Source organism: Rhinopithecus bieti, unplaced genomic scaffold, assembly GCF_001698545.2.
Source record: "Rhinopithecus bieti isolate Rb0 unplaced genomic scaffold, ASM169854v2 scaffold_21412, whole genome shotgun sequence".
Taxonomy (NCBI): domain Eukaryota; kingdom Metazoa; phylum Chordata; class Mammalia; order Primates; family Cercopithecidae; genus Rhinopithecus; species Rhinopithecus bieti.
This window is the reverse complement of record NW_016811643.1, coordinates 2,695,149-2,721,700: the sequence shown is the minus strand read 5'-3', so window position 1 is coordinate 2,721,700 and position 26,552 is coordinate 2,695,149. Positions and strand designations below refer to the sequence as shown.

Sequence of the window (26,552 nt, the reverse complement as noted above, 5' to 3'; positions counted from 1 at the left end):
TCACAGTGTCAGTGGTCTTTACAATTTGGTATGTTTTTGCAGTGGCTGGTACCGGCTTTTCCTTTTCATATTTGGAGCTTCCTTCAGGAGCTCTTGTAAGGCAGGCCTGGTGGTGACAAAAATCTCTCAGCATTTGCTTGTCTGTAAAGCATTGTATTTCTTCTTCACTTCTGAAGCTTAGTTTGGCTGGATATGAAATTCTGGGTTGAAAAATCTTTTCTTTAAGAATGTTGATATTGGCCCCCACTCTCTTCTGGCTTGTAGGGTTTCTGCAGAGAGATGCACTGTTAGTCTGATGGGCTTCCCTTTGTGGGTAACCCGACCTTTCTCTCTGGCTGCCCTTAACATTTTCTCCTTCATTTCAACCTCAGTGAATCTGACGATTGTGTCTTAAGGTTGCTCTTTTTGAGGAGTATCTTTGTGGTGTTCTCTGTATTTCCCAAATTTGAATGTTGGCCTGTCTTGCTAGGTTGGGGAAGTTCTCCTGGATAGTACCATGAAGAGTGTTTTCCAACTGGTTCCATTCTCCCCATCACTTTCAGGTACACCAATCAAATTTAGGTTTGGTCTTTTCACATAGTCCCATATTTCTTGAAGGCTTTGCTCGTTCCTTTTCATTCTTTTTTCTCTAATCTTGTCTTGATACTTTATTTCATTACGTTGATCTTCAATCTCTGATATCCTTTCTTCCTCTTGATCATTTCGGCTATTGATACTTGTGTATGCTTCATGAAGTTCTCACGCTGTGTTTTTCACCTCCATCAGGTCATTTATGTTTTTCTCTAAATTGGTTGTTCTAGTTAGCAATTCCTCTAGCCTTTTTTTCAAGTGTCTTAGCTTCCTTGCATTGGGTTACAACATGCTCCTTTAGCACAAAGGAGTTTGTTATTACCCACCTTCTGAAACCTACTCTGTCAATTCATCAAACTGATTCTCCATCCAGTTTGGTCCCTTGCTGGTGAGGAGTTGTGATTCTTTGCAGGAGAAGAGGTGTGCTGTTTTTTGGAAATTTCAGTCTTTTTGCACTGGTTTTTCCTCATCTTCACGGATTTATCTACCTTTGGTCTTTGATGTTGGTGACCTTTGGATGGGGTTTTTGTGTGGATGTCCTTTTTGTTGATGTTGATGCTATTACTTTCTGTTTGTTAGTCTTCCTTCTAACAGGCCCCTCTGTTGCAGGTCTGCTGGAGGTCCACTCCAGACCCTGTTTGCCTGGGTATCACCAGCAGAGGCTGCAGAAGAGCAAAGACTGCTGCCTGTTCCTTCCTCTGGAAGCTTTGTCCCAGAAGGGCACCTGCCAGATGCCAACAAGAGCTCTCCTGTATGAGGTGTTTGTTGAATCCTGCTGGGAAGTGTCTCCCAGTCTGGAGGCACAGGGGTCAGGGATCCACTTGAGGAAGCAGTCTATGCCTTATCAGAGCTCAAGCACTGTCCTGGGAGATCCACTGCACTCTTCAGAGCTGGCAGGCAAGAACGTTTAAGGCTGCTGAAGCTGTGCTCACAGCTGCCGCTTCCCCCAGGTGCTCTGTCCCAGGGAGATGGGAGTTTCATCTATAAGCCCCTGACTGGGGCTGCTGCCTTTCTTTCAAGAGGCCATGCCCAGAGAGGAGGAATCTAGAGAGGCAGTCTGGCTACAGCGGGTTTGCTGAGCTGTGGTGGGCTCCTGGGCTCTGCCCAATTCGAACTTCCCAGCAGCTTTGTTTACACTGTGAGAGGAAAACCACCTACTCAAGCCTCAGTAATGGTGGACGCCCTTCCCCCGACGAAGCTCAAGCATCCCAGGTCAATTTCAGATTGCTGTGCTGGCAGCAAGATTTTCAAGCCAGTGGATCTTAGCTTGCTGGGCTCCATGGGGGTGGGATCCACTGAGCTACACCACTTGGCTCCCTGGCTTCAGCCCCCTTTCCAGGGAAGTGAACGGTTCTGTCTTGCTAGGGTTCCAGACGCCACTGGGGCATTAAAAATCCTGCAGCTAGCTCAGTGTCTGCCCAAGCAGCCACCAGTTTTATGCTTGAAACCCAAGGTCCTGGTGGTGTAGGCAACTGAGGGAATCTCCTGGTCTGCGGGTTGCATAGACCGTAGGAAAAGAATAGTATCTGGGCTGGATAGCACCATTTCTCATGGCACAGTCCCTCACAGCTTTCCTTGGCTAGGGGAGGGAGTTCCCCAATCCCTTGTGCTTCCAGGGTGAGGCAACACCCCACCGTGCTTCTGCTTACTCTCCACGGGCTGCATCCACTGTCTAACCAGGTACCTCAGTTGGAAATGCATAAATTACCCACCTTCTGCATTGATCTCACTGGGAGCTGCAGACAGGAGCTGTTCTTATTCAGCCATCTTGCCAGCCATCTGTTTTTCACTGCTTTTAAGAGGGTCTAGACAGTCTCCTAGTGGCATGTTTGTTACATTAAAACAGCAATTTATCCTCAGAAAATAGGCAATATTCCAGAGACAGATTCGTTTTCCCTCCTAAATTGCTTCAGCCAGCACCATCATTTGTAGACTTATATCCTCAGGACATCCCAACAACATGACTTACAGCTAATGAACTGATAGTATGATCAGATTTTGTTTGTTTGTTTTGTTGTTGTTTTATTTTTGCGGTAGGGTCTCACTCTGTCTGTCACCCAGGCTGGAGTGCAGTGGCACCATCTTGACTCACTACAACCTCTGCCTCCCAGGATCAAGCAATTCTCCTGCCTCAGACTCACTAGTAGCTGGGATTACAAGCATGCACCACCACCCCTGGCTAATTTTTGTAGTTTTGGTAGAGACGGGGTTTCACCATGTTGGCCAGACTGGTCTTGAGCTCCTAACCTCAAGTGATCCTCCTGTCTCGGCCTCCCAAAGTGTTGAGATTACAGGCGTAAGCCACCACACCCAGCCTATAATCAGATAATTTGATAATAAGATGGCCCTGTGAAATTCATTGCCCTTATATATGCCCCATCAGCCAGAAGCAGCTGGCCAGAAGAATTCTGGGATGGCACAAGTATGCAAGCTCTACCTGCTATGGTCTGAACGTGGTATTTCCCCCCAAAATTCATCTGTAGAAACCTAAACCACACAGTGATTGTATTGAGTTGGGTTTGGGAAGTGGTTAGATCATGAGGGCTCTTACAAAAGAGGCTTGAGGCAGCACTTTGTCCTTCTGCCATGTGAGGACATAGTGAGAAGACACCATCTTGAAAAAGAAGGCAGACACCAAATCTGCTGGAACCTCAATGCTGGACTTCAAGGCCCCAAGACCCGTGAGCAATAAATGTCTGTTGTTTATAAGTTACTAGGTCTAAGGTATTTTTTTACAGCAACAGGAATGAACTAAGACACCACCCTATGAGACTGGAGGTGCGGGAGTGGTTGTTCCATAAATTTTGGTACATGCTTAGAATCAGCAACCAATATATCATAGCTTTTTTTTCAAATCCAGTACAAACACACTCTTTAGAGAATCAAGATGGGAAGTGATGTGGCCCTGTTGCTGTCAAACTAAGAACTTATTTACAGAACATTTTCTTTCTATTGCTCAACATAGGTCTCAACCAGTTTGAATTCCTAGCAAAGAAGGGAGAAGCCCATCCACCAGGGAAAGTAATCCTGGTTCTAATAAGCTGAGATCTGTAAACATCACTTGGCTATTTGGGGCTTCTTTTTTTTTTTTTTTTTTTTTAACTTTTATTTCAAGTTCAAGGGTACATGTGCAGTATGTGCAGGTTTGTTACATAGCTAAATGTGTGCTGTGGTGGTTTGCTGCACAGATCACTCTGTCACCTAAGTATTAAGCCCAGCATCCATTAGCTATTCTTCCTGATGTTCTCCCTCCCCTTCAACCCCACCCCCACAGGCTCCAGTGTGTGTTGTTCCCCACCATGTGTCCGTGTATTCTCATCATTCAGTTCCTACATATAAGTGAGAACATGCAGTGTTTGATTTTATTTGGGGCTTCTTAAGCCACTAAAGAAATAGGCAGAGGACAGTGTTCCTATATTGGCTGAAGTGATATATTCCTATTATCAAGGAGACTTTGATTGCTGGTACATAATGGGGAGCACAAGGACTGTGCCTAAAACCCAAGGAATATACTGGACAGATTCCTCATTCTCACTGCCCGGTAACAATGGTCAATGTATTAGGAACATTAAGAACACTGATCCTTCAGAAATAAAGGGTCATCTCACCAGGAAAAACCAAGGTACCATCAGTGAGTGAAGGGAATCTGCAATGAGTAGCAGCTTTTGTCATAAAGTCAATCACCAAGGTGGCAACTGTAGCAGCTATGAATATGTTATGTTAATCTCTATATTATTGGACATTATCAAAACAACTCTGTGGTATATGTGTTTATACCTCTATTTAATATATAAGTACACTGAAGCTTAGAAAGATGGGCACCTAGTAACTAGCAGAATCATCACTGAATCCATGTCTGCCTTATTATGAGACCCTTGTTCTTCTCTACCCCTCCCAACAATGGCTTACTCAGTGCCTGCAAGAAACACAAAGGGTCTGCAGGGACCTGAAGCAGTCATTTTCTGAGTGTCGGCAAATTCAGATACAGGTCTCTTTCATTTGTTGTGGTTGTTGTAGTTGTTGTTTTATTCTGTTTCCATTCTGCTTTCTGGGATTCTTCATGTTCCTGGAATCAAATCTGAGTACAGCAGTACAATATGAACCTCAGATGTCACCTGATACCCTTTCAATGAGCAAAAATTCTCTTATGAGAACTGGAAATATCAAAGCATGAAGTGTTTTTCAGTCTTCTAAATCCATAATCAATATCAAGGAAAGTTCAACTGATGTTTTACCTTATATTATAAGAGATAAAATAAATAAAAAGACAGGATATCTGAGTTGGAATGAGTTGAGAATTCTAGCCTCTCCAAACTTCCTCCTCTTCTCTGAAGTTCATGGCTACATCCCTACCAGCTGCCCTACAGCATCTGCTTAAACTGACAGAGCAGTCTGTTTTCTCTAGGATGTCATTAAAATGAGGGTCTTCCCTGGACCTTTAACTCTCATGCACCTATGTCTATCTGTCACCACAAGCCAGTCACTTCACTCCATTTAGCTTCAGTGTCCTCCCCTGTAATACAAGTATAATAACCTCAAAGTCACCCAATGGTTGTGTGGCTTAAACAAAATACAATCTGACATAGCAGCATTATTGACAATAACCAAAAGGTAGAAGCAACTTAAGTGTCCACAGATAAATACGTAAACAAAATGTGGTATACGTTTCCCCTCCTTTTTAAAAAGGTAGGAAATTCTAACACATGCTATAACATGGATGGACTTTGAGAACTTTATGTAACTGTAATAAGTCAGTCGTAAATGAACAAATACATTATAATTCCACTTATGAGGCACCTAGAATAGTCAAATTAATAAAGAAAATAGAATAGTGGGTGCCAGGGGCTGGGGAGGAGGACAAAATGAGGAGTTGTTGTTTAGGATGATAAAGTTCTGAAGGGCTGGGCACTGTGACTCATGCCTGTAATCCCAGCACTTTGGGAGGCCCAGGCAGGCGGATCACGATGTCAGGAGTTTGAGACCAGCCTGGCTAACGTGGTGAAACCCCATCTATACTAAAAATACAAAAATTAGCCACACATGGTGGTGGGCATCTGTAATCCCAGCTACTCAGGAGGCTGAGGCAGAATTGCTTACACCCGGGAGGCAGAGGTTTCAGTGAGCCGAGATCACGCCACTGCACTCCAGCCCGGATGACAGAGCACGACTCCATCTTGGGAGGAGAAAAAAAAAAGTTCTGAAGATAAAGATGCACGGTGGTGGTAGCAACACAATAATATGAGTATACCTAAAGCTGTTGAACTGTACACCTTAAAAATGGTTGAGGTGGCCCAGAGATAAAAGGATGGTTCAGCATACACATCAAACAAGGTGATACATCATATCAACAGAATGAAGGACAAAAACCATATGTTCATTTTAACCGATGCTGAAAAAGCACTTGGTAAAATTCAACATCACGATTAAAAAAAAAAAAAAACTTGAAAAACCAAGTGTAGAAGAAATATACCTAAACATAATAAAAGCCATATGTGACAGACCCACAGCGAATATCATACTGAATGGGGAAAATCTGAAAGCCTTTCCTCTAAGATCTGGAACAAGACAAGGATGCCCACTTTCACCACTGCTATTCAACATAGTACTGGAAGTCCTAGCTACAGCCATCAAACAAGAGAAGGAAATTAAGGGCTTCCACAATGGGAAGGAAGAAGTCAAATTATCCTTGATTTCAGATAATATGATCTCATATTTGGGAAAGCCTAAAGACTGTCATTTCTAGAAGTTTTTTGAGGAAACAAATTCAGAAAAGTTGTAGAATACAAAACCAACGTACAAAAATCAGTAACATTTCTACATGCCAGGAGCAAACAATCTGAAAAGGAAATAAAAGTAATCTCATTTACAATAGCTACAAGTACAATTAAATACCTAGGAATAAACTTAACCAAAAAAGTGAAACATCTCTATAATGAAAGCTAGAAAAACATTAATGCAAGATGTTGAAGAGGACTCAAAGAGTTAAAAAAAAAAAAATTCCACGTTCATGGATTGGAAGAACCACTATTGTTAAACTGTCCATAATACCGAAAGTAATCTACAGATTCAGTGCAATCCCTATCAAAATATCAATGACATTCCTCAGAGAAATAGAAAAAAAATTCTAAAACTTATATGGAATCACAAAAGACCCAGAACAGTAAAAGCTATCCTGAGCAAAAAGAACAAAACTGGAGGAATCACATTATCTGACTTCAAATTATACTATAGAGCTATAGTAAACAAAACGTCACCGTAATACCATTAAAAAAGACACATAGACCAATAGAAAAGAATAGAGAAGCCAGAAACGAATCCACACATCTACAGTGAACTCACTTTCAACAAAGCTGCCAAGAACATACAATGAGGAAAGGACAGTCTCTTCAATAAATGCTGCTGGGAAAACTAGATATCCACATGCAGAAGAATGAAACTACAACCCTGTCTCTTACCATATACAAAACTCAATTCAAAATGGATTAAAGATTTAAATCTAAGGCCTCAAACTATGAAACTACGACAAGAAAACACTGGGGAAACTCTCCAGGACATTGGACTGGGCAAAGATTTCTTTCAAATATCCCATAAGCACAGGCAACCAAAGCAAAACTGGACAAATGAGATCACATCAAGTTAAAAAGCTTCTGCACAGCAAAGGAAACAATGAAGTGGAGAGACAGCCCACAGAATTGGAGTAAATATTTGCAAACTATCCATCTGACAAGAGATTAATAATCATAATATATAACGAACTCAACTCTATAGGAAAAAAATACAATAATCTGATTCAAAAATGGATGAAAGATCTGAAAAGACATTTCTTAGAAGAAGACATACAAGTGGCAAATGGATATATGAAAATGTGCTCAACACCACTGATCATCAGAGAAACGCAAATCAAAACTACAATGAGATATTATCTTACCTCAGTTAAAATGACTTTTGTCCAAAAGAAAGGTAATAACAAATGCTGGCAAGGATATGTAGAAAAGGGAACCCTCATACACTGTAAATGGGAATGGAAATTAGTACAATCACTAAGGCAAACAGTTTGAAGGTTCCTCAAAAAACAATTAAAAATAGAGCTACCATATGATCTAGCAATGCTACTGGATACTGCTAGATATATACCCAGAAGAAATACTGTTAGATATATACCCAAGAGAAAGGAAATCAGTATATCAAAGAGATATCTGCACTCCCATGTTTACTGCAGCACTATTCACAGTAGCCAAGATTTGGAAGCAATGTAAGTGTCCATCAACAGATAAATGGATAAGGAAAGTGTGGTACACATACACAATGGAGTACTATTCAGCCATAAAAAGAAGGAGAAATTTTCATTTGCTACAAGATGGATGGAATTGGGGATTATTATGTTAGGTAAAATAGACCAAGCACAGGCAAACAAACAAACTGTTATGTTCTCACTTATTTGTGGAAGCTAAAAATTAAAACAATTGAACTCATTAAGATAGAGAGGATGATGGTTACCAAAGGCTGGGAAGGGTAGTGGGGCAAGGGTGCAGGGGATGATTAATGGGTTCAAAAATACATGACCTAGAATGAATAAGATCTAGTGTTTTATAGCATAACAAGGTGAATACAGTCAATAATTTATCATTTTAAAATAACTAAAAGCATGTAATTGGATTGTATATAACACAAATGATAAATGCTTGAGGTGATGGACAGATACCCCACTTACCCTGATGTGATTATTACGGATTGTATGCTCTACCTGCATCAAAATATGTCATGTACCCCATAAATATATACACCTACTATAGACACACAAAATTGAAAATTAAAAAATTACTTTGTTAAATTTTATATTCTGTATGTTTTACGATTAAAAATAAAAATAATATAACCTGAGAATGTCCCTAGCTCCGTGACGAGAACACTGTTGGTTGTCAGATGTCAATTCCCTTCTCACCACTCACTGGTGGGACACTTACCTTGGGGTCATGCGAAATAAATCACTCACCTGCAAGTGTTAAAAAATTAGTCACATCAGTCACATGAAAATAATTAGCTTCTGGAAGTAAGCAGATGGTGGCACGCGAGGAAGAGGACCAGCCACTCCTCTGCATCAAAAACTTCCTTAAAAGCAGCTTCCAGACATAGACATATAGCATCTAGGTGTGGGATGATGACCAGTGTCAAAGAAAGTAGCCCGGACTCCCCCGTCGTGTAGATATTTTACCAAATCGGATAATGAAGACATGGGAGGGAGTGCGCACCCAGAACCACGGGCTACTGAGTTTCCACTCCTTACCAGTCTCAGAGAAGCCCCCTGGGCGTCCAGAGCCTCTGAAGCCTCCCCGAGCCCAACTCTGACTTCTCTCCTCCCACCTCTCTACCTTCTCTCCTCCCACCTCTCTACCTTCTCTCCTCCCACCTCTCTTGCTTCTCAGCCGCATTTCTCCACACAACGCTTTCAAGGCTCTGCTCCTCCCACTGCTCCTCCCTCACTCCTCCCACGGCTCCTCCTCCTCCCTCCCCTTTCCTCTCAGACTTGACTCTGAGCGGAAACTGAAAGTGAAATAGGGAGCTGGCTACCCGCGTTGAGTCCCCTGTAAAGGTGAGTGAACCCCACTAGATCAAGGAACCCCTGCCCTCCTAGGGGACCTCTCTCCCCTGCCCCAGGGTTGCCCAGCCCCTTCAACCAGTCTCCATCCTTGAGCCGGTCCCATTTGCCCCTTCTCCCACCAGGGATCCCTCAACCCAAGACCAGCTGTGCTTCCGGTGCTGGCCCCCTACCTGGGAGGAGGCTGGGGTGTGGACGTGACTGCCGAATTACCCAGAAGGGAAGGGACCCGGCTGCCCCCTACCTGGGAGGAGGCTGGGTTGTGGACGTGACTGCCGAGTTACCCAGAAGGGGAAGGGGCCCGGCTGCCCGGATGCTGGCACGTGACCTGGGATGAAGGCTAGGTGCGGCTGGGAGAGCCAGGACTACAGCCTAGCCAGGACGGTAGGGAGCTCAGGTCAAGGAGGTCTGCAATTCTGGAGATTCCCAGGTCCAAAAGTCCTCCAGAGGTGAGAGGGGCAGGCTGTTTAGGATGTTCAACCAGAAATGTATAGGCCTTCAAAATTATTCTTTCGAGACCATCCTGGCTAACACGGTGAAACCCCGTCTCTACTAAAAAAAAAAAAAAAAAAAATACAAAATTATTCTTTGCCCTAGAATAAGTGTTGTCAGGAACTAAACTAAGTTTGGAGCAGCTGAGAAAAGAGCCCAGGGAGTGCTGGCCACAGTTGCTGTTGCTCTGTGTGTATACATACATATACACATGCTTGTGTATATACGTATACACCTACATACCTATATACACCTGACTTCTGCCGTTATAGGAAGGATTAATGAAGATATATTCAAAGCATGAAGTATGTCTGGCACATGGAAGGTACATGGTAAAAAGTAGCTATAATTTCTCAGCAGCATGGAGGCCTGTTGGTACCAGACAGGAGATGAATGAGCACTGAGGGTTTAAGCAGGAATGGACATGATGAGAGTAGAACTCTCAACAGCTTTATGAGGTTCTTGTCAATTTTCACTCCCTCTTTTAGGGACTCAGTGTCTCCGTCTGTCTCACTGGATCAATGGACCAAACAATGGAGGAGTTCTTGTTATTCAGAACAAGAATAAACTTACTCAACAAACTATTTGATTGGTGTAAAAGTTTTTGACATTAATTGTTTTGCCATTAATTTTATGCCTTTTATTCATTTATTCATTTATTTATTTATTTATTTAGAGGGAGTCTCACTCTGTTGCCCAGGCTGGAGTGCAATGGCACAATCTCGGCTCACTGTAACCTCTGCCTCCCAGGTTCAAGCAATTCTCCTGCCTCAGCCTCCTGAGTAGCTGGGATTACAAGCACCCACCACCACTCCCAGCTAATTTTTGTATTTTTAGTAGAGACGGAGTTTTACCATATTGGTCAGGCTGGTCTTGAACTGAACTCCTAACCTAAGGTGATCCACCCACCTCAGCCTCCCAAAGTGCTGGGGTTACAGGTGTGAGCCGCCATGCCTGACCCATTATTTTATTTTATTTTTTATTTTCCTTTGTGTCATTTTGTTTTCTTCTGTTTTAGTTTATTTTTAACTTTTGTGGGCACATAGTAGGTATATTTATGGGGTATATGGAATATTTTGATACAGGTATACAATGTGTTATAATCACATCTGGGTAAATGGGGCATCCATCACCTCAAGCATTGATCATCTGTGATACAAACTATGCAATTATACTCTTATTTTTCAGTGTACAATTATTGACTATAGTCACTCTATCATGCTATCAAATACTAGATCTAATTCACTCCACTTTTGTACTCATTAACCATCCCACCTTCCCCAACACACACACACCCTCCCTACTACTCTTCCCAGCCTCTGGTAACCATCTTTCTATTATCTAACTCCATGAGTTCAATTGTTTTAATTTTTAGCTTCTACAAATGAGTGAGAACATACAATGTTTGTCTTTTGGTGCCTAGCTTATTTCACTTAACATGATGACCTCCAGTTCCATTCATGTTGTTGTGAATGACAGGATCTCATTATATTTTATGACTGAATAGTACTCCATTGTGTATATGTACCACATTTTCTTTATCCATTATCTGTTGATGGACAGTTAGATTGCTTCCAAATCTTGGCTATTGTGAAACATGCTGCAGTAAACATGGGAATGTAGATATCTCTTTGATATACTGATTTCCTTTCTTTGGGGTATATACTAGTAGTGGGATTGCTGGATCATATGGTAGCCTTATTTTCAGTTTTTTGAAGAACCTCCAAACTGTTCTCTATAGTGATTGTACTAATATACCTTCCCACCAACAACATATGAGTGTACCCTTTTCTCCACACCCTCCTCAGCATTTGTTATAACCTGTCTTTTGGATAAAAGACATTTTAGCTGAGATGAGATTATATCTCATTGTAGTTTTGATTTGCATTTTTCCGATAATGATGTTGAACAACTGTTCATATGCCTGTTTGTCATTTGTGTGTCTTCTTTTGAGAAATGTCTATTCAGATATTTTGTCCATTTTTGAATCAGATTATTATTTTTTTTCCTATAGAGTGGTTTGAGTTCCTTATATATTCTGGTTATTCACCTCTTGTCAGATGGATAGTTTGCAAATATTTACTCCAATTCTGTGGGTTGTCTCTTCACTTTGTGGATTGTTTCCTTTGCTGTGCAGCACCTTTTCAACATGATGTGATCCCATTTGTCCAAGTTTGCTTTGGCTGCCTGTGCTTGTGGGGTATTTGAAAGAAATCTTTGCCCAGTCCAATGTCCTGGAGAGTTTTCCCAATGTTTTCTTATAATAGTTTCATAGTTTGAGCCCTTAGATGTAAGTCTTTAATCCATTTTGATTTGATTTCTGTATATGGTGAGATATAGGGGTGTAGTTTCATTCTTCCGCACGTGGATATCCAGTTTTCCCAGCAGCATTTTTTGAAGAGACTGTCCTTTCCTCATTGTATGTTCTTGGTACCTTTGTTGAAAATGAACTCACTGTGGATGTACGGATTTGTTCTGGGTTCTTTATTCTACTGGTCTATGTGTCTGTTTTTATGCCAGTACCATGCTGTTTGGGTTACTTTAGCTCTATAGTATAATTTGACATCAGATGATGCGATTCCTCCAGTTTTGTTCTTTTTGCTCAGGATAGCTTTGGCTATTCTGAGTCTTTTGTAATTCCATATAAATTTTAGGATTGTTTTTTCCTATTTTTGTGAAGAATGTCATTGGTATTTTGATAGGGATTATGTTGACTTTTTGTTTTTCTTACACAGACTTTCTCATATTTTCTTTTCCCTTCCTTCTTCCTCCCAACCAGCCCCACTAAAGGGCTTAACAGCACGCTTGACAATGGCTTCAGCAGCACGCTTGACAATGATGTGGGAGGAGGTCACATGCCCTATCTGCCTGGACCCCTTCGTGGAGCCTGTGAGCATCGAGTGTGGCCACAGCTTCTGCCAGGAATGCATCTCTCAGGTTGGGAAAGATGGGGGCAGCGTCTGTCCTGTGTGCCGGCAGCACTTTCTGCTCAGGAATCTCCGCCCCAATCGACAACTAGCCAACATGGTGGACAACCTTAGAGAAATCAGCAGGGAAGCCAGAGAGGGTGCACAGGAGGAACAGTGTGCAGTGCATGGAGAGAGACTTCACTTGTTCTGTGAGAAAGATGGGAAGGCCCTTTGCTGGGTGTGTGCCCAATCTCGGAAACACCGTCACCACGCCATGGTCCCTCTTGAGGAGGCTGCACAGGAGTACCAGGTGAGGTCTTAGAGACACAAACAGGAGGAAAGAAGATGGGCCCTGGTGAGTGCTTTGGTTTCAGAGCAGGGAATGGGAGAAGACCACCTCTGGATTGGAGGGGTTAGAGAAAGGAGGGGTTTACCTCTCTCCATGTCTACTGTAGAAGGAGAATTATAAGCTAAACCCAACCTCATTCCCCAGGCGTAGGAGATATGCATGAGAAGATGCTGCAAGGATTACCCCACCCTATTACTTGGTTTGCATGGGGACTAATTATGCTGTCTTTCTCCGCAGGAGAAGCTCCAGGTGGCATTAGGGGAACTGAGAAGAAAGCAGGAGTTGGCTGAGAAGTTGGAAGTGGAAATTGCAATGAAGAGAGCAGACTGGAAGGCAAGAATGACATCCTGAAGGGGATCTTAGGCTAGAAGGTTGGGCAGGGTCCAGGGTCCTCAACTCACAGCCTTAACTGTAGCTGTGCCTGTCTGAGCTGTGATAGAGTTGGTCCGTCTCACTCTCCAGAAACCAGCTGCTCTCTAGGTTTACAGATAGACAGGGATAAAAATGATGCAGGTTCAAAGGGGAGCTCCCCATCAGGCCTGAAGATCAAGAATCCTGGAAGAAGGTGCTGAGAGGATCTAGCTATACCCTAAAGTTTTGAGCTCCTCTGAGTGTAGTCTCAGAGGTGTGATGGCATCAGCACCTGGATGTCTGAGACAAATATCCTAGGAGAAACCCAACTGCTAGCTAAGCCTTTCAGGAAATGACAAGGGCTGTGAGGAATAGACTTAAGGAAACCATCTGACCAGGTGGTTACTTGACCATGACCAGATCTCTGGTCTAAAATATAATGAAGAATCAATGTTTGTTCTGCACTGATGATTTCCAAGGAGACGTGGAGCATGTTGGGGATGAGAGGGCAGGGGAAGGAGCCCATCTCCAGTAGATCCCAGAAGAGAAACATTTGGGATTGAGGTAGGGTGTGAGTTGGGTTGTGGTGACAAAACAGACCCTCATGTCATCGAGTGACCTTCCAGTTACTAACAGGAGAGGAAAAGCAAAGAATGTCCCCAAGCCCCCTTTCCCAGGACTTGGAGGTGGTGGTATAAGCCTGGCTTTGTGAGGTTGTTGGAGGTGGAAACAGGTGTTTTTTTCTCGGTAACTCACTGAAACAGGAAGACACAGGGGCACATTTGAGTGGTGACTGGGTTTGGAAGAGAGGTTGGCAAAAGTCCCCAATGCCGTATATTCGTGTAGCTGTGGTTGTAGGCCAGCTACAATGTGCCCTCACCAAGTCCATTCCCCTCACTGTCCCAGAAACTTCACCTACCGCCCAAGCAAAATTGTGTGTGTGTGTGCACATGCTTGTGTGTGTGTGTATGTGTGTTTTCCCAGACAACACCAGAGTGGAGTCTTTGGGGGATAGGAATAGGTACCAATACCTCCATTCCCAAAGTTTGGGAGCTTTTCATAAAAACCACCTCTCTCTTTCCCTTGACACTAAAGAAAACGGTGGAGACACAGAAATCTAGGATTCACGCAGAGTTTGTGCAGCAAAAAAACTTCCTGGTTGAAGAAGAACAGAGGCAGCTGCAGGAGCTGGAGAAGGATGAGAGGGAGCAGCTGAGAATCCTAGGGGAGAAAGAGGCCGAACTGGCCCAGCAGAGCCAGGCCCTGCAGGAGCTCATCTCAGAGCTAGAGAGAAGGCGCCATGGCTCAGCACTGGAACTGCTGCAGGTGAGACAGGGAGGGGTTCCCTTCTACTATTCGGGGAATAACTGAAAAAGACCAGAGCTATCTGGAACTGCCATTTGAATAAATGGACACCTGGTCCCTGGAATGTTCTTAAATAAAGTAGAATTTAAACCCATGAATGGTTTGCATTCAAGGCACAAAGTACAGGACCTTTTTAAATGAATGAAAATTCATTTTAAATGATGAAAATAAGTACAGGACATTTTTAAAAGTCAATGTATGTTGCACTTAGAATCATCTTGCATCCACCAATGATATGTTTGCCTCACTATAGGAAATGATGAACTAAATCGTCTCACAAGTCCCTTCTGTTCTAACATTCTACAGTTCTTTCCTCACCGCTGTTCACTGTGACTCAGCATGGTCATAAGCCATTGCTTTCTGGTGTGTGCAGAAAACCTAATTGTGTTGGATTGACTTGACAGGCTGTCTTCTGCCCAAACCAGGCTTTCTTATTTATTTATTTATTTATTTATTTATTTATTTATTTATTTATTTATTTTGAGACGGAGTTTCACTCTTGTTGCCCGGGCTGGAGTGCAATGACGCGATCTTGCCTCACTGCAACCTCCGCCTCCCAGGTTCAAGCGATTCTACTGCCTCAGCCTTGCATCACCACACCTGGCTAATTTTGCACCCCTAGTAGAGATGGGGTTTCTCCATGTTGGTCAGGCTGGTCTTGAACTCCCAACCTCAGGTAATCTGCCCAACTCAGCCTCCCATCACCACACCTGGCTAATTTTGCACCCCTAGTAGAGATGGGGTTTCTCCATGTTGGTCAGGCTGGTCTTGAACTCCCAACCTCAGGTAATCTGCCCACCTCAGCCTCCCAAAGTGCTGGGATTACAGGTGTGAGCCACCATGCCTGGCCATGAACCAGGCTTTCTAACATACTTTTAACTGAGTCTAGGAGCCTGCTAGCTCCCATGTAATGGCTCCCAATCCCTACAACAAAAATATTTTCAGTGATTTGGTTTCACATACAGGAAGGGGCAACATTAAGTACTCAAGGGAACTTTAACTAACCAACCTTTCCTTCCCAAGCAATGCTAGTCCACAAATGGAATAGAGCAGTTTCTAGACACCTGAACTTGGCCATTCTCTGCCTGTGATTGGGCTTAAGCCAAGCTGGGCTATGTGCCCTCTCTGCCCTCCTTTCTTTCTCCCCTGGGGAAAAAAAATCTGGTCTTTGAGTCAGAGTCTTCAAACTGATAATCCTTCCCTAGCTGTAGGTCACATCCATGCTGGGCTTCTGGTTACCTCACAAGCATCCACACATCCTTTCTGCTTCAAGCTGGTCAGAATCATCTTTGGGGCTTTGGACCAGAGGAAGGAGAGGAACAGTTCCCCAGGGACCACAGATGGATCACATCACCCACAGGGCTAATGTCTCAGTGGCAATCCAGCAATCCAGAACTTACTCTCTGTCTCTTTTCTCCTCAGGAGGTGATAATTGTCCTGGAAAGGTAAGGAGGAGTTTTCTTTTTTAGAAGAGGGGCCAGCAGAAAGCATATATGCCTATGACAAAGGTTATTGAATTAGAAATACATGCACTGAAGTTTTCCCCATCTGGCTTCCTATTCTCAAAGACTTCATTCTCTATAAAATATTTTCTGGTCTCAGAAAGCTAATAAGTGGACATCTTAGTTGGTGATTGCCCACAGTAGTTGGATCATAACATCTTCACACAGTAAAGCCCTGCCAAACAGGGAAATCCTGGAAAGTTCTGGGTCTTTCCAGAATTCAGACTACTCGAGCACGGCCGGCTGGGACTCCTATTCTAAGTGGAATCTAACAAGTTACCTCCCAGAAAGAGCCATGAGTCAGACCCACAGTGTGGGCAAGACTCCTTGAGGTTCCTTGCAGAAGTGATTCAGCCTGTCTCAGATGGATTGCCTATATAATGAAATTGAATGCATTTGCCAGGTGACCTCAGGCTTAGAGAGGAGAGACAGACTGTCCACTTGCTGCAGAGCCCTGTAACCAGGAACTCCTGGGTAGAAACTAAATCCTGCATTGTTTGCCTCTCACACCCATCCCTGAAGACTTGAACACCAGAAGTGTTTATAAATTTGAGTTGAATTAAATTATCAGAGTCCTCCACAATGGAGGTTATAGTGCTAGGGTTTGGGATAGGAGTAAGAGACAGGAGTCTCAAACTCTCTTTCCCCCAGGAGTGAGTCCTGGAACCTGAAGGACCTGGATATTGCCTCTCCAAAACTCAGGAGTGTATGCCATGTGCCAGGGCTGAAGAAGATGCTGAGGACATGTGCAGGTGAGGCAAGCTCTAGGAGTTTTGCGGGGGATAATGGGGGTGCAGTGTAGATCCCAGGGTCAGGGAGCCTGGATGGCAACTTGGAGGAGAGATGGAAGGTCAGAGCAGGGGGAGCAGAGATGGAGGTAAGGAAGATGGTTTCTTCAAAGGTCAGGACCAAGGCAAGAACTGGCTGATGGTCGTTTCCTCACACAGGGAGGTTGACCCCTCATGCTCGCCCTGGAGTTTACACAAAATCCCCCCGCCACAGACACAGAGTTAGTGACTCCCCCCATGCAAGACCTGACTATGGTCCTCTCTCTGCAGTCCACATCACTCTGGATCCAGACACAGCCAATCCATGGCTCATACTTTCAGAAGATCGGAGACAAGTGAGGCTTGGAGACACCCAGCAGAGCATACCTGGAAATGAAGAGAGATTTGATAGTTATCCTATGGTCCTGGGTGCCCAGCACTTCCACTCTGGAAAACATTACTGGGAGGTAGATGTGACAGGAAAGGAGGCCTGGGACCTGGGTGTCTGCAGAGACTCTGTGCGCAGGAAGGGACACTTTTTGCTTAGTTCCAAGAGTGGCTTCTGGACAATTTGGTTGTGGAACAAACAAAAATATGAGGCTGGCACCTACCCCCAGACTCCCCTCCACCTTCAGGTGCCTCCATGCCAAATTGGGATTTTCCTGGACTATGAGGCCGGCATGGTCTCCTTCTACAACATCACTGACCATGGCTCCCTCATCTACTCCTTCTCTGAATGTGCCTTTACAGGACCTCTGCGGCCCTTCTTCAGTCCTGGTTTCAATGACGGAGGAAGAAACACAGCCCCTCTAACCCTCTGTCCACTGAATATTGGATCACAAGGATCCACTGACTATTGATGGCTTTCTCTGGGCACTGCCATTCTCCCCATTGGCACCACTTCTCAGCCACAAACCCTGCCTGTTTTCCCCATGAACTCTGAACCACCTTTATCTCTGCAGAGGCATCTGGATCCCAGCAAGCAAGTTTAGCAGGGAAGTCACTTCATCATCAACATTCCTGCCCCAGATGGCTTTGTGATTCCCTCCTTATATTTGGCCCAAACTCATCTTGATCAACCAAAAACATGTTTCTGCCTTCTTTATGGGACTTAAGTTTTGTTTTCTCCTCTCCATCTCTAGGGTGTCATCTTTGATGAGATCTCTATTATATCTTGTATGGTTTGCAAAAAGACTTCCTAAAAATAAAAAATAAAATTTAAAAACCCGTGCCTCAGTCTATCTCATTCAGTCCTCGTTCCTTAATCCTGAAATACTTGAGAACTCTGAATATGATTAATAGTGACGTGTCTTTAACATTGCACGTTTTTTTCCTGCCTGGGCTGTCCCCTCTTCTCCATTTGAAATATTTGATCTTGGACTGAAGACCCAGGTCAAGAATCTTCTGTACTTCCCCATTATAGCCTTCCCCATCATAGCCGCTGTGGTGATAGAAGGCCATCTGGGCTCTGATCGCTGCCCGAGGGGATATTACCTCCTTACCATGATGGAACACCTGCTTTTGAAATACAAAGTTCTCCTGGGGCTGGGGTAGCTCTGTGGACCTCTGCATCTCTGACCCTCACGGACCTGAAGCACCTTCTGTCCATGTTCTCAGTAAGTGACGATGACAACATCAAAGTTCCTGGAGCTCTTTGTCCCTGCAAGGTCAAGGCTGGGCTGCCCTATGCTTTCAGTATTCTTCTAGAAAACTGGCCAACTCCTGTGCCCCTTGAAATATCAAATTTTAATGTTATTTCTCTCTGGAATGTGCCTTTCTTGGGCAAAGTTTTCTGACTAATGCTCACCTGCTACTCACCTGTTGTGTGGCCCGGTTCCTAACAGGCCATGGACCTGTACCAGTCCACGGCCAGGGGGTTGGGGGTCCTGTTCTTAATGATCAGGAATGTGTAGTTTTTTACATTTTTTATTGACATATATGTGCATTCAGAAAAGTGCACATAGCATTCACATCAATGATTCTTTTTGTAAAAAGTTGAATGGAATCCTGTAATAGAACCCATACAGAACCAGAACATTCCCAGCACCCCAGCAGATCCAGATGAGTTCCCTTCAAGTCACAGCCCACGAAGGTAATCATTATCCTCACATATACAACTCAATTTGTTTTGATATTTTGAATCCTATGTAACTACAGTACCCATTATTTTATGCCTAACTTCATTTTTTTTTTCTATTATACTTTAAGTTCTAGGGTACATGTGCAGAACGTGCAGGTTTGTTACACAGGTATACACGTGCCATGGTAGTTTGCTGCAACCATCAACCTGTCATCCACATTATGTATGTCTCCTAATGCTATCCCTCCCCCAGCCCCCACACCCTAAAAGGCCCTGGTGTGTGATGTTCCCTGCCCTGTGTCCAAGTGTTTTCATTGTTCAATTCCCACCTGTGAGTGAGAACATGCAGGTGTTTGATTTTCTGTCCTTGTGATAGTCTGCTGAGAATGATGGTTTCCAGCTTCATCCATGTCCCTGCAAAGGACATGAACACATCCTTTTTTATGGCTGCATAGTATTCCATGGTGTATATGTGCCACATTTTCTTTATCCAGTCTATCATTGATGGACATTTGGGTTGGTTCCAAGTCTTTGCTATTGTGAATAGTGCCACAATAAACGTACGTGTGCATGTGTCTTTATAGTAGGGTTCAATCAGTGGAACCCTCATTGATATGAAAGCCAGGACTGAGGTAACAGCATCACCTGGTGACAGCATACTTTAAGTTTTTAAGGTTGGAACAATAAAGCTCTAAACTTGAATCACAGTATACTATGAGAGAGCCCTAGCATTCCAGGAACTCTGATTCCTTAGCTAAAATAGAGTCTCAGTTTGCCCTCAGCACCATATCTACTAAATATTTCATGAAAAATTCAGATACTGTACAAAGAAGTCAGTGACTTTGAAAAGACTTTATTGATCAAAGAGTTGCTTCTAAGGATGAGTCTGTCTTTTAACATAGGACAGAAAAGAATCCTATGAAGAAAAGATAAAAAGAACAGAAAAGACCCAGGTCCTAAATCCTCAGATGATGACATTACAGAGCTAAATCGAAATAAATGACAAAGTCGATCAGTTCCTTGGGTAATAAACTGGAGCAGGAATATGGAAGAGAATTACTGTGTATGCAAATGAGGATGTACTGGGGAATGGGGGCTTGTATTTGCTAGGTTCATGGAGAAATATGAAGAAAAAGAAGGGTAGATTATAAAATCAGCTTTTCTGCTTCTCTGTGTTTCTGCCTTAGAGCTAACCAGTTTAAATGGTGGTTTGCTTCCTTTCATTGATATACCAATGAGAGGAGACTGCCATAATGACATCAACCTAAATCTCAATTCTCAAAATCTGAATACCTTGGGATATCAGATTACCTTTGTACTTGGAGATATACATTATACAGATGATATACTTCCCTTTGTCTCCACCAAAATAAATCAAGTGGTAGAGGTTTCAAAGAATCTCAACTTTTACCCCCACCAATAGTCACTAACAAGTAATCCAGGTACACCCTTGCTTGCCACATAAAAGTTCTCCTGAGAAATGAGGAAAGGCTCTATCAGCACTAATTCTAATTCTCATTAATATTGTCCTTTAAAATTCAAACAAACTAGTTGAATTTTCTAATCTCTTTTGATTCTACAACTTCCTTTTGAATTAGGAAAAATAGATATTATACTGCAATTTTAAAGACAAAGTCAGTAAAGTGGAAAAGGAAGAAAATTTAAAATGTATCCACTGCTTATTTTGTCTCATGTATATTCAAGGTCCTGTTCATACTTTATTTTATTTATTTTTATCATAGGCCTATGATAAAGGTACAATCAAGACAATCAATAAATGCAATGATTATGACACCCTCCCATATCTAATTTAAAATAAAATATAGTTCAAATGATATCAAATATATGTATATGATTACATTAAGATAGAGTCTATCTAAGTGTTTTAACTGTAATGCCCTAGTAAGTAAAGTTTTCTTATGGTTTAATTTGGTTACTTCGGTTTTGATAGTCCTTTTTCTGGCACCCTAAGGATGTGCCAGGAAGAGACTCTGAGAGAATAAGTAACTTACCCAAGGTCAAACACACTGTTATCAAGGAAGCCAGGATTCAAACCTAATCCTGATCCAAAGCTCATGTTCTTCCCTAAACACTATACTTTTCAAGGTCACATGATAATCGGATTTTCAAAGTCATGGTCAGTCACTTTATCCATAGTCGGTGGAATCTTAATTCATAAGTCTCTACAAAGTAGGCAAAAAAATGTGAAGCCCTTTAGTGATAAACATACCATCAGATTAGTCAAATCTAGCACCATTTCCTCTGTGAGGACAAAAGACTGACCACACGCTCTTGAATCTGTCTGGTCTTGATCCCATAAATGATGGGGTTCAGCATGGGAGGAGCCAACATGCAGACATTAGCCAGCAGAATGTGTGTATGGAGAGGAACATGGTGCCCAAACCACTGGGTAATTATAGTAAAAATACCAGGCAAGTAGAACATGGAAATGACTCCGAGGTGGGAGCCACACGTGCCCAGAGCCTTTAGCTGAGCTCCTCGGGCGGGGAGGTGGAAGACTGTATAGAGGATGAACCTATAGGACACTAAGATGAGCAAGGCATCTAGCACTACAGTACAGAGAAGGACAGACAAGCCATACCAAACATTGACACAAATATCAGCGCAAGCAAACTTGGCAACAGCCATGTGCTCACAGTAGGTATGCGGCAGCAGATTGTTACGGCAGAAAGGCAGCCACTTTGCCAGAAACACATCTGCGATTATCACACAGAAGCTTCTCAGGACCACAGCCAAGCCAATCTTTATGATTGTTGCATGACTGAGCACTGTGGTATAGTGCAGTGGGTCACAGATGGCCACGTAGCAGTCAAGTGCCATCACCAACAGAATTCCTGATTCTGTAATGAAGGTAGCATGGATGAAGAAGATTTGGGTAACATAGCCATCAAGGGATATTGCCCCAGCATAGAACCAGGATATGGCTGGGGCCTTGGGCACAGGCCAAGGATGAGGTCAGCCACAGCCAGCACGCAGAGGAAAAGGTACATGGGTTCATGGAGGGTGCGTTCAGTGATGATGATGAAGATGATGAGGCTGTTCCCAAGGAAAGCAACAAGGTAGGAAATAAAGAAGGGGAGAGAGATCTATGTGTGCTGGTCTTCTAAGCCAGGAATGCCCAGCAGAATGAAGAGTGAGTGGCTGCTATCAGTGGAGTTGTGGGTTTCCATGCCCAGGGAAGGTCACCTGTGCATTGGTATGTAGGATTTGGCAGTCACCTCTTCTCTCTTCCCAAGAAGCTGAATGAGGTTGGAATAAGGAAAGAAGGAACAGATTATTTTTCACTGGATGGAGCAGTGAAAATGGTCCTGTTCAAGAAGTCAGGGAATGTGGGCTAAAATTCTTTGCCATTCTATTCATGAACTATGTGATCTCAATAAAATTACTTCCCTGTTCTGGGTGTCTCTTTTATCACCTTAAAACTAAAGTTAGGGAGAGAATGGATTACATTATTTGTAAAAGAGGACTTTTTGGTTCTAGAATTCCATAGATCTCAGTCTCAGGTTGTTATAAATGGTTAGGAGCTGCAAATAATAAGCACTTCAATTTCCACTTTGAACACCAGAATGTGATGTGCATCTTAAAAGGAAAGTGGCAACTGAATTACCTATCAATTTAACAAGACTTACTGAGTATGTGCCAGGCATGGTTTCTTGAAGACCTACTTGGGGCAGTCAGACAATCAGGCAACTTGTCTACCCATCTAATATGCACATTATAGAAGAAAAGCTAAGCACAGAGAGCTGTGGAAAGAGGAAGAACTCCCTACAGGTTCGGAAAAGGCTTTCTAGAGTGCTGCCTTGAGGAATAAGTAAGAGTTCGCCAAGTAAGGAAATGTGATGAGGGAAGAACTTGAATGAAGTCATAGAGATCTGAAAAGACATAGAGTTTGGAAGAAAATTATAATTATGAGGGGTTAGTGCAAAGAGGACATGAGAGGGATAATAAAATTGTAGAAAATAATCCAGGGGAGTGAGGTAGGGGCCAAATCATTGGGAGATTTGAGTCCTACTCTAAGGGCTTTAGATTGATGTTGAAGTAGTGAGAATCACTGAAGGATCTGTAGTGAGAGAATGACATGGTAAAGTTTACATTTTAGGTAGCTTTCTCTCCTGCAGTATTGTGTAAAATGGATGGGGAATGGAGGAGACTGGAGAATGAGACAAGAATCATTTAGAAGGGGTGCTGTGCTGCAGGCTTTATGTGCATTATTACAGTCACCACAGCCTGAGATAACTGTTGTCATTTCCTCCATTTTGCTGATAGGGGACCACACAGAGCTCTGAGAATCTAAGTAGCATCCCTACCCAAGGTCGTCGGGCTAGCAAATGATGGAGCTGGAATTTGGCTTTCCAGACCAGGTTTTAATCACTTCATGTCTGTCCTATTCCACTAGAGCCCATTCATCGGGTGATGGTGATTTCCTGACAAGGAGAAAAACAAAGTTGTCCGTTATAAATTCCCTTAAACTCCACCGCCTTCACTCTGCCATCTACAAATTTATTTGTACTCAAGTTGTCCTTTCCCTCTTCCTCCTGCTGTAAGCTAAGCCCTCCATCTGTGCACTGGAACCCAACCCTTCCTTTTTCCATTAGTCGGTCACTCTCCAGTAATTTTAACCTCTCCCTCTCTGTTCGTTCCTTGTTCTTACTGAGTAAACACGTTCGGATGTCTTGTCTCCCCTTCACCTCAGTGTCATAAAAGGAAGGACGTGCTCTCTCTTCAGTAATCCTCTCACCTCCCTCTTGATCTTCACCCACTGCCATGGTACCGATAGCCCCAACATGCCACAAAAGTTTCCTTCTCTAAAATGATCTGTCACATTACGATTGCCCAATCTAATGTCACTTTTCATTTCCTGTCACTCATAATCTTCAATTCTGTTACTAATACTTCTTAGCTTTATAATAGCAACCATTAAATACCTACTGCATATCATATACAATTATTATTTCTAATCTTCACATCAAACCTATGAAATTGAAATTATCACTGGTTTATTCAGAAAGAAACCGACAGATAATTTATCCAAAGTTAAACAACTTGTTAGTAACTAGCAAAGCTTCCATCAGTATTTAAAACTTCCATTTTGTTATATTGATTACCTAAACCGGGCTTCCACCCCACTCTGTTCCAATTCTCCTATTCATGCCACAACTTCTAAAACATGTAAGACAGTGACCATAGGAAAAATAAGAGCTTTCAAGTCAGACCTACCTGGGTCAAATTCCATCTCTGCCAGCTGAAAATACACACACACATACACACACACACACACACTCTCACACTCACACACTCACACACTCTTCCATTCAGGTGCATATTTCACACATGTTCATTCTTACAGTCACCATTACACATATTCACTCTCACAAATTTTAATGAAGATTTACATACTGACATTTTTACAGTTTACACAAACAGCCCTTCACTCTGACACTTCACACCCACATACTTTTAACATTTCCTGCATATTTGTACCCTCACAAATTCACACATAATCATTAATTAACCAAACTCACTCCCACACAGATAAATTTATGACTTATCTAAGTCATCCCATTTTGAATCCCTCTTACCCCTGCCTCCAGTCTTAAAATCCCTAGCCTATGCCAGAAGAGGGGACTGTCACAGAAGCACAATTCACAGGGCAACACCCCTGAGCTTCCCCAGTTCCAATCTTGAACCTCCTAACCTTGAATGAGAGACATAAAATATATGGGTTGGGACTTAATTCCAGGGATCTTCAAACTTCAGCCTATGGGCCAATTCCTGCCCATTACCTGCTTTTGTAAATAAAGTTTTATTGGAACACAGCCATTTCCATATGTTTACATATCATTTGTGAGAGCTCTTGTGGAACAGAGTTATAAGCAGACCATTTCTGAAGCCTAAAGTATTTACTCTAGGCCTATACCAAAAATGTTTCCCAACTCCTGCTTTAGAATAATCTTGTCGTGTAACTAACTATAAGAGCCCAGAAAGGAAGGCAATTTTCCCAGGGTTGCAGAGGAAATGAGTTAAGGACGTCTAGAAGCAAGCCTCTTGCCTCTCATTTCACTAGTATTTCCAGGAAGCCACAAATCTTCTGTAGTAACATGTTGGTCCACTCTCTCTGACTCTGTTCTCAGGGGATAGAGAATTCCAAATATGACTTCTATAGAGTGGCCAAATGATGAAGGCAATTCATCATTGTTTCTCATCAATAAACTCAATATTTCTCTCACCTCCTTTATCCCCACACTCAGTCAAACCCCATGGTTCGTGACCATAGGTAGGGCCCACAGAAGCACCAGGCTATGCTGTCAGTGCCACCTTATACCTCTCCTCACCCCAAAGAGCCTGTCTCAGTTATCAGGAGTTGCCAACTAGAGCCATGCCCCTGTCTTGATCCCAGAGTGTCCCCACACCGTAGACTGTGTGCAGTGACCAGTGGACCAAGCTGGAGGAGAAACTGCAGGACAAACTATTCTTTCTCTCAGCATCTTCAGGGACCACGGTCTTATTCACATGACTTTCTTCTCCCCTAGGAGCTCCTCTACTTCCAGTGACATCACTGTAAAGCTCTTAACTCTTTCACTGCATGGATGCTGGGAGCTCACCATGAAAAGCATGCTTGAGAGGCTCCATGAGTCCAGGAGAGAGGATTTGGTGAAAGAGTGGTTTCAGAAGGAGAAGGTCAGGGCAGAGAGTGGGAATGTGACTAAAGACCTTCAACAAGGCCCCAAAGCTTGTTCCATACCATCCTCTTCAACCTTGACTTCCAGAAGGCACAGAAACACTTCAGGAGCTGAAATCCTACAGATTTTCTCAAGCATTCATTTACTCATTCTCCATCAATTCCACCAATATGGGTTAAGTGCTGACTATATTGACAGCACCATAGTAGAATGCTAAACAAAATCAAGTCCATTTAAAATGTGTTTCTATAATTTTGTCTAGGAACTAATGCTTTGATTCTATAATGCATAGAACATTTTCATTGATAGCCTCCTAAGCTTCCTCCCTATTTATTTATTTTTATGTTGTCTTATATTTACCATACTCTTTTATTTAATTTCATAATATAGAACTTTTTCATGGAAATAAGTGTTTTATGACCCACATAGCTCCTTTATTCTTTCCCATTTCAAGAAATCGTTCTTACTTTTTAAAATAAATTTTATTGTGTATGTCTAAGGTACACAACATAATGTTATACAATAAGTATACATAGTAAAATGGTTACTAAAGTGAAACAAATTAACATTTATTAGCTTACAAAGTTACTGAATTTTGCTAGTTTTGTGGCAAGAGTATCTAAAATCTACTTGTTTAGCAGAAATCTCAAATACAGTACACTTTTATCACGACACAGGCCCACTAACACAGCTGCATTTGTCTCCAGTATAGCACAATGCCATGTACATAGTACTCTATATATATTTCTTGAGATAAAATGGGTGACTAAATATTTCACATTGGTGACATGCCATAATATGTTTACATCCTTCCCTTATTGTTGAACGTTTATATAGCTTCCATTACTCTCTATTAAAATATTCTGTCAT

General features: G+C 42.6%; 2 protein-coding genes across 2 annotated transcripts in view; one reads left to right on the top strand and one right to left on the bottom strand.

The window, feature by feature from the left end:
* The first annotated feature begins 9,068 nt into the window (after positions 1-9,068).
* Positions 9,069-18,132, top strand: TRIM21 (tripartite motif containing 21). The gene is made up of 7 exons (XM_017894482.1): positions 9,069-9,160; positions 12,438-12,877; positions 13,154-13,249; positions 14,363-14,593; positions 16,055-16,077; positions 16,786-16,886; positions 17,193-18,132. Exons 2-7 carry the CDS (start codon positions 12,470-12,472, stop codon positions 17,759-17,761), a joined length of 1,428 nt encoding a protein of 475 aa, XP_017749971.1. The 5' UTR covers positions 9,069-9,160; positions 12,438-12,469; the 3' UTR covers positions 17,762-18,132.
* A 3,096-nt stretch (positions 18,133-21,228) lies between these two features.
* Positions 21,229-26,552, bottom strand: part of LOC108543729 (olfactory receptor 52B4-like) — a 30,613-nt gene continuing 25,289 nt past the window's right edge. Inside the window, exon 2 of the mRNA XM_017894326.1 lies at positions 21,229-21,933. Within this exon, the coding sequence (XP_017749815.1) occupies positions 21,229-21,933 (705 nt within the window). The remainder of the gene's footprint in view (positions 21,934-26,552) is intronic.

Coding starts and splice junctions, on each gene's coding strand:
- TRIM21 (XM_017894482.1), top strand. CDS start 12,470: ATGGCTTCAGCAGCACGCTTGACAATGATGTGGGAGGAGGTCACATGC. Junction 12,878..13,153: donor AGGCTGCACAGGAGTACCAG/GTGAGGTCTTAG, acceptor CTTTCTCCGCAG/GAGAAGCTCCAGGTGGCATT. Junction 16,078..16,785: donor GTGATAATTGTCCTGGAAAG/GTAAGGAGGAGT, acceptor TCTTTCCCCCAG/GAGTGAGTCCTGGAACCTGA.